Source organism: Osmerus mordax, chromosome 12 (genome assembly GCF_038355195.1).
Source record: "Osmerus mordax isolate fOsmMor3 chromosome 12, fOsmMor3.pri, whole genome shotgun sequence".
NCBI classification, from domain to species: Eukaryota; Metazoa; Chordata; class Actinopteri; order Osmeriformes; family Osmeridae; genus Osmerus; species Osmerus mordax.
In genome coordinates, this window is record NC_090061.1 from 5,713,657 (window position 1) to 5,721,985 (window position 8,329).

An 8,329-nucleotide genomic window follows, 5' to 3' on the forward strand; every position below is an offset into this window, starting at 1 on the left:
TATCTTTTAGCGCTCAATAGGAGATTCACCTTCGACTCTGGCAACAATATGCTAATTGTATGGTAATGACCTTTCAAGCGTCACTCTACTTTTTTCCGTGAACAATTAAAATAAAATAAAATGTGTTCGTTAGATATATTTGTTCTTCTCTTTGCACAGGCTTACTGTCAGATAACAAAACATAATGTCATACAGGTGAGAGTGGTTATGAACGAAAGAGTCTATTGAGAGCAGAAGACACCTCGGGATCCTATCACGCATCTCCAAGCCCCGCCTTTCCCTCTCTGTGCGCGTGGACACTGTAGGCAGGCAGGGGAGGCTGTAGCGACGTGCTCCTCGCTGTGTGCGTCTGTGTCGCTCTCTTGCTGCCTGTCAGCTCAGCAGACCACGTAGCAGCTCCACAGTACCGCTAGTTACAGTTTCCAGATACGCACACAATATCTATGTAGACCGACGCATAGCCTTCGCTTAGCAGGCACCGGTTCCTTTACCGGATCAGACAACGGACCGGGACCGACAATGGACCTATTCGAGTTTGACTTCTTTCGGGACTGGGAGCTGGAGCAACAGTGGTATGTACAGATGAATCTTTTATATTACCAGTGTCTTTGTCAGAAACTGGTTTCCTCTAGTCCGCGGACTGCCACATCGATGCGCTCCCGGCTTTTACTGTCCGTGCGTTACTCAGAAAATGCTTTTAGGCTCGAGACGCTTTTTGACTGAGCAGTAATGTGTACAAATAATATAGCCTAATCCTTTAGTATATTTGGCTCTGTTTACGTATTGTCATGTCGTATATGGGGCTACTTTACGGCTAGAAAGTCTTGTGCACTCAGATAAACATTGCCACCTCATGAATGGAGGAAGTTCGGAATTGCGGGGTTTTGCTCTCACCAGTCAGCATGGAATTAGAACCAGGTAATTGTATTGATCGTGTGGTTGGTGGATTCATGTCCAGACCTTTAGTTGACATAGTACATGTGGTAAGAAGGAGCCAGCGTGTCATTGACTGGTGACAATAGAATTGGAACAGCCCTTTTCTAAAAACGATAGCAGTTAGGAATTATTTCAGTTATTTGCCACATAGCCTACTAGTATCTAATAGTATATTCCCAAAAGGGATAATTAACCTAATGGATGCTTTTTAGACTGCTGACATGGACAATGGTGTATTTTCTGATCAAGAGACAAATAAAAGTATGACATATCTAATGCTTGGAAAAGACCAACCATTCTTGTGACAAAATGATAGTTATATAGGATTCAGGACAGGTTAATTTCCCCATTGTCTTATTAAATTTACAGTAGGTCTATTCACTTTTTAGCATCTGGTTGTATTGATGATTGAGGATATGATTGAGCCGACTTCCCAAGTGTATTCCATGCAGTTATGACCCTGGTATATCTATTCTAGTAGAGCTATTCTATAAAACTTCTTTAAATTCCCTGTCAAATTATCCTATAGCCAAATAATGGACCAGGCCTTTAAAAACATTTCCACTGAGATGGATTCACTCATCACATACATTTACAAATTATTGTTTTTACTAGATCTTATCTGATTCGGAATTTGGATTGTGGAATTAAGAGGTATATTCTCAAATGTGTGGCACAGCTGTGCGACTTTTGATGATCAATACTTAATTGATCAGTCAACGACAACTCTGTTGTAGTCCGGCGCTTTTGAGTAGACTGGCCCTTTGCCATTGTTGTAATAACCTCTGTTGTTTGATCATTGAGTTGTCTGTTCACTTAATTTACGGTGTATGTGACAGCCCTCTGTCATGATAGCCATCTCTTGGCCCCTGGGGGTGGTCATGATATCTCAATATGGATATCGATTTCACTGTGATTGCTCTCATTCTGTTTGGGGTACAGTGAAGCGAGGGAGGCTGGATTGGGTTCAATCTAGTCCAACGCGGTCCTACTGTGTGTGGAGTCAGCGAGGTGCGAAATGAGGTGCAGAGTGTGTAAGTGTGTGTGTGTGTGAGTGTGTGCGTGTACTTTTGTGTGGATGCTGTGTACGCACGTGTACTTGAGACGGTGTCCGCGGAATGTGCTGGAGTGAGTGTGTGCGTGTGCGGGTGCACACGCGCGTGACCCATCCCTCCACTCTGTCACCACTAAGAGGAGCCGATGAGAGTGGAAGGTTAGTGGAGCAGCTGTAGAACACCGGGTCTTCCATATCAGCCAATCACAGACCTTATACGGTCTCTCACCACCAATCAGAACAGTGAAACCTGCCCCAGTGACTGTCCCAGCTTCTCCCTATGTACCAGCCTTTCCTTTATCACAACTGAAGAAGAATCCCCCCCCCCCCCCCTGCCCCTCCAAATGTCACTTTGAATAATCGCGTCTGCTAAATGAACCCATTTAAAATATATATATTTTACTTTTGAAGGAGGAGATTGTATTATGCACCCTAATGTCTCTTTTAGTATCGCTAAGAAGAAAAAACTCTAAAAGCTTACAGTGCACTGTCATGTCTAATAACGCCATTACACACATACACCTTTGTAGTGGGTTTAATGCAGGTCTCTTAATTAGCTTCAGTTATTTATTGTTAGCTTCTTAATTCCTCACTTCATGTTGACCCAGCATGTCCTGAGGAGCTCTCTCCTCTATGACTCCTCAGTGTCGGGTGAAATACCCCACCTCTCATTCCCCTCTCCCACAGGGAACGCTGTCCAAATAACCGTTTTATCATTACATAGGAAATGTGTTGCCTCATCGCATTTCCAAATGGTGATTACAGTTGTCGAGATGGAGGGATAGGGAAGGGAGAAAGGTTGAAAGAGAGAAGTGTGTGTAGGCCTATTTGCCTGTGTTTGTTTAAATGTGCATCAGAGAGAGGAAGAGAACAAGAAAGAGAGAGGATAAGTGGTGTTGAAGCCTTGTGTATCTATTGACTGATATGACAATGGTAGCAGGGTCTGACCAGTGAAGCAGGAAAGGAGGAAAAACAGCATTCTGCCTCTTCATGGTCTCCCTACCAAATACCTCCAGGCTGTGTTCCTCCAAAACAGAATGTCACAGATAATAAACCCTATGTTAAAGCAGTATGTAATCCAATGTTTTCTAGAGGATTGATAAAAACCTGGGAAGTCAACAATTAAGACCATACCAAGTATTGCAATCCTTCAATCAATACAAACTGCACTTATCAGGTTATAATCATTTCAGAACGTTAACATTTTGGAACAGTATATAGATTTTACGGTAGACGTCTTGATTGAAATGGGTGTTGAACAAAAATGTTCACATCTCAGTAATATCACATAGCATTCACAGAACAGCAGTTAGTTGCAGGAAAACAGAGTTATCCTTGTGGACACTTTGAGACGAGTGGGAATTATAGAACAGGCCTTCAGTTCTGTATTTATAAAGCTTTTTTTAGCCGGTCCAATCTGTTTGCAGCTCTCTTTTTTCCCTTTTTTTTTGGTAGGCTGGTGCCTCCACAGTCCCGCTCTGCGCCTTTTAGTCACAGAGATTCTGTTTTCCCAGGGTCCTCTGCTGCTGACAGACCCTCCACGGTCCGTCCCGCTGCGCCCGCACACACACACAAGCACACACATACACACATTTACACACACACACACACACACACACACACACACACACACACACACACACACACACACACACACACACACACACACACACACACACACACACAAGCACACAAATTTACACACACACACACACACACACACACATACATACACCTACACACACACACACACACACACACACACACAAGCACACACAGACACACATCTACACACACACACAAGCACACACGGACACACATTTACACACAAGCACACACGGACACACATTTACACACAAGCACACACGGACACACATTTACACACAAGCACACACGGACACACATTTACACACAAGCACACACAAGCACACACGGACACACATTTACACACACACACAAGCACACACGGACACACATTTACACACACACACACACACACTCTCACACACACACGCACACACACACACACACACACACACAGAGACACACATTAACACACACGCACAAACGGACACACACAGACACACACCTACATTCGCACATACATGCATATAAATGAGCGCAAACGAATCAACAACATGTCCACACACAATCACACGCACGTCCCCACACCACAGCTGGGGGGCCAGCGTATTAGAAAAGTGCTGCCCGAGGAGGCTCCTCGCTGCCAATCTCATTTGTGCCTGGCGCGGATCCTCGGACATGCCAGTCGGCCCTGCTGGCACCGCTCTCTCTCTCTCTCTCTTTCTCTCTCTCTCTTTTCTTTTTTCTCTCCCGTGTCACCTCCACAGCCACGACACTTTCTACCTCTCTCTCCGTCGCTCCCTCTCTCCCTCCTGTACATTACAGACGCACAAACACGCTCTGACGCTGGCGTCGGCTGGCACGTCCCTCTGCCCCGTCCACCTCGGCCGCCGTGACACAGGCCCTGGCATCACAGCAGCGGTTGGCATCTCACGGGGCTCCAGGAGCCGTGGCTCTCGCCTGCCAAGTTTTCTGCGTGGCCCCGAGGGCAGCCGGCGCCATCTGCCAGCGCGGCCCAGGCACGGTGCAGCGGAATGATAAAGCAGCAGCACTGAGTCGGGTAGCAACCAGAGCACTGCTGAGTCCTGGCAGGGTTATGACACACACACACACACACACACAAACACACACACACGTACACATCAGTATAGGCTCCTTTGCCCCATCCCGACCCCGCAATTAACCAGTTCATCTGGAGGATATTGGCTCTGTCAGACCTGGCAACCCAGGCACCCCCCGTGCCCACCCGCCCAGGCAGGGGACGGTCGGCCACAAGCTGGCACAGGGGCAGAGGGCAGGAGAGGGGGCAGATAGAGGGCAGCGTAGGGAAGCTATTACTGCATGTGAAGCCAAGTCTCGAAACAAGGTATCTCTTTTGTCCTTGGCAAGGTGCGAGTCCGCCCGTGGTGTTGTGTAAAGACAGATAGAGGGAGTGCGATTGCGTGGGTTAGTGCGATAAAAGATTGAAGATCAGATGAGTTATCTGTAAAAGATTCACTCCAGTGTCTCTTAGTAGTAGTCAACAATGTTAGCTCAGTGGCATTGGCTTCCTGCACTGCCAACCTAGGGAAGCAGGAGAAATATACATACAGCACACACACAAGCTCTCTCCACACGCACACATGCGCTTCGGCATCAACCAATCTAAAAGCAGGGACCCACCTTCACCTCTCCTTGGCCTGGGAGGAGAGCGTTCTCTTCATCACCCTGTCTGTCACAGTCCATCAGCCGGGGGTCTCTCAGCACCCTGACTCTCTCGGCACCCTGACTCTCTCGGCACCCTGACTCTCTCGGCACCCTGACTCTCTCGGCACCCTGACTCTCTCGGCACCCTGACTCTCTCGGCACCCTGACTCTCTCAGCACCCTGACTCTTTCAATAAGACCAGTGGGGATGCTGTCTTTAGAGTTTGGCTTCAGACTCTAACCTACCATGCGTATTTATCTTCTCCAATCCTTCTGTACTATAACATCTTATTGATATGAATCTCTTAAAGTGACTTGATTGTTTATTCAAGCAATTCATGAATGGACTTACAGTTCACGCTTCAGTGCCTCTTTTGAAATCAAGTCTGAGCCAGCAAAGCTGAGACAGTCCTCAAAATGAAAGAAGATCTTAACAAAATTATCGCATTTTTATTCACTCAGGCTGACTGGTTACGTAGGAGCGCGTACAACTTAAGGCCTTTCCTGTGGCTGCTGATTCCTTACTACAGGGACCCGGGTTCGATTCCAGCCCGGGCCATTCCCTGCATGTCCTTCCCTATATTCCTGTCACTGCGCTGTCTCTATACCAATAAAGCAGAAATTCCCTCAAAATATCTTGAAAAAACTGTTATTTAACTTCACCTCCTGCAAAAATAAAAAATAAATACTTACTCCGTGATGTAGTAATTGAAATCTCCTAGCAATTAACCGGTGCGAGGTTCTCTGATAGGCTGTCGTCGCAGAGTTCTACTCTGCCTACAATTGGCCGGGTCTGTGTTGAAGCGTGTGAGAGTTAATAGTCTAGCCTTTCGCCAGTGAGCAATTTACTCCCTAGCTTCAAAGGTCAGCGGCTGTATTGAAAGCAGTGTATGACAAATAAGATGATTCAGCGGAGCCCAGCTAAAAAAGAAAGGTCCATGGTAGTGAGAGAGAGAGGTTTTCCTCAGTTTTTCATGGTAAATCAGTTTGTTTTAGAGTGACCTTTAATGATTGGCTGGGTGTAAGCTGGCGGAGATTGCACATTCTTTCATGAGAGCCTAACAACCATGGAAATGGAGGGGTAAGCTTGTAGTTTGTCTCCCTTTGCGCAAAAGAGCAAACCTAGTTGTGATATTCTTCACTGCTTGTTTGAAGTGAAAAGCTACTAGCCTCACATCAAATAGAGTCGAAACTCACATCAGATATTCTGTACAGGATGACCCAACCTTTTCACAAATCATACTGTATATGCAACATGGGGTTTAATGAACAATCCAAAGGTAATAATGAATTGCCAATTTAATCCAAGACCGGAATTGTCTGGTAAAGTTACAGGCTACTTAAGGGAACTCGGTGTAGGTGGATTTATGCACTATCCAAGGTACCTTACCAACTGTTTCGGCTTTGAGTAATGTCACAATCACAGCATTACCGTCTCTGGAAAGAAAGTCATGTTGTGGTGCTTCTTGCCCAGCTCACCATGAATGAGCTGGAGGATAATGACGGAACCATCTTCTTGTGGGCTGAATGCGTGCAGCTCAAGATACTCCTCCTCGTCGAACACGTATTCTCACACACACTAATACGGTCAAACACACAAAGACGTACACAATTTCCTGCAGAGAAGGGAGAGGTAGTGGAATATATTAGCAGCAGTCAGTCCCCATGCTACACCACACAAAGAAAGCCTGGTGTCTGTCTAGCTAACTGGCTTGCTGCTGGTGGACAGTGAATGAATCACACCATGTTTGTTTGTACAGAAATAGGTGAGGGAAGGGGGGGACTGAGTGCATGCGTGAGCTAGAGCATGTGCAACACAGAGTAGGATAAAAAGAGTTAGCTATTCTTAATGAATATCCATTGCTAATACACTTGTCTTTTTAATTTTTTTAACCTGAGTAAGACATTCTGAATGTCAGAGTAAGGTAGATCTAGACGTTATCTTTCGGTATCGCTTATTGACGTAAATCATAACCCGTGATTAAACTTTCTTGAGGTACTGTAGGTTATGTGGACAAAAGTATTTGCATGCCTGTATGAAAGTATTTCCAATAACCAGCCAATTTGTGCCAATTTTACCTGCCTATCACTTGTCAGTCGTAGAAAACCTTTAGTCTCAGCCCAGTGGAGATCATTCAGCCAGCCTCTTTCTCAAGTGTATCTAACTGTTTTTTGGGCCGCCATTGTTAGCACACCCGGTTTGCACAAGGGTTACGGACATGTCACCGTCTGGCGTCCCGGTGTCATACATATTTCTGTGTACATAAACAGCTGTGAATCTGGGCTTCTTCGTGTCCGAGCGAGAGAATGTTGGTGACACGGCCTTAGTCGCCGCAAAGTGAAGTCCAGATTTAGGAGGGAGAAAAGTGTGGGAGACAGATTGGCATGCTGCTCATCTTTCACCCGTTCAAGGCAAGTAATGATGCGTCCTCTTACACGTCAATCTTCGTCATTTTTTAAAATCTCTATCTTTTTGGTATTACCGTAATACATGTAATGATACATGTATCATATATGAGAGACAAGTCTTTGAAGTACATGTAGTGTGTGTGTGTGTGTGTGTGTGTGTGTGTGTGTGTGTGTGTGTGTGTGTGTGTGTGTGTGTGTGTGTGTGTGTGTGTGTGTGAATAAGACCGCTATCCTGTCCACTGACACAACCTCATTCTTATTCTCCTTCATCTTTCTATACAAAGCATCTTGGCTTTAAACTTCATTTGGAAACCTTTTATGGAAAACAACATAGCAAGCAGGGTTTGAGATAATACTGCACTGTAGTCGGTACTAGTGACAAACACTGTGTGTGTGGGCAGGCAGCTACTGTATGCCTTGGCTGGGTACTGTGTCCCAACCCAAAAATTGCGTCAATGTTGACAAATTATCACCTCACATTAAAACACACTCACTACCATATTTCCAACTCCTAGCCTGCTTTACATCTTCCTCCCTGGCTAACTGGGCTTGTTTTCTTAGTAAAGAGTCTACCATTAGCAACACATTAGTACTTCTTTGTTATGGTGTGTTTTTATTTGAAGCAATAGCTTGTAGAATTCCCCAAAGCTCAGTACAGTCT

General features: G+C 45.5%; 1 protein-coding gene across 1 annotated transcript in view; it reads left to right on the forward strand.

Moving 5' to 3' along the window:
* Positions 1 to 458: 458 nt before the first annotated feature.
* The window catches only part of aff2 (AF4/FMR2 family, member 2), a 120,014-nt gene continuing 112,143 nt past the window's right edge, over positions 459 to 8,329 (forward strand). Inside the window, 1 exon segment of the mRNA XM_067247636.1 lies at positions 459 to 572. Within this exon segment, the coding sequence (XP_067103737.1) occupies positions 520 to 572 (53 nt within the window). The 5' untranslated portion in view covers positions 459 to 519.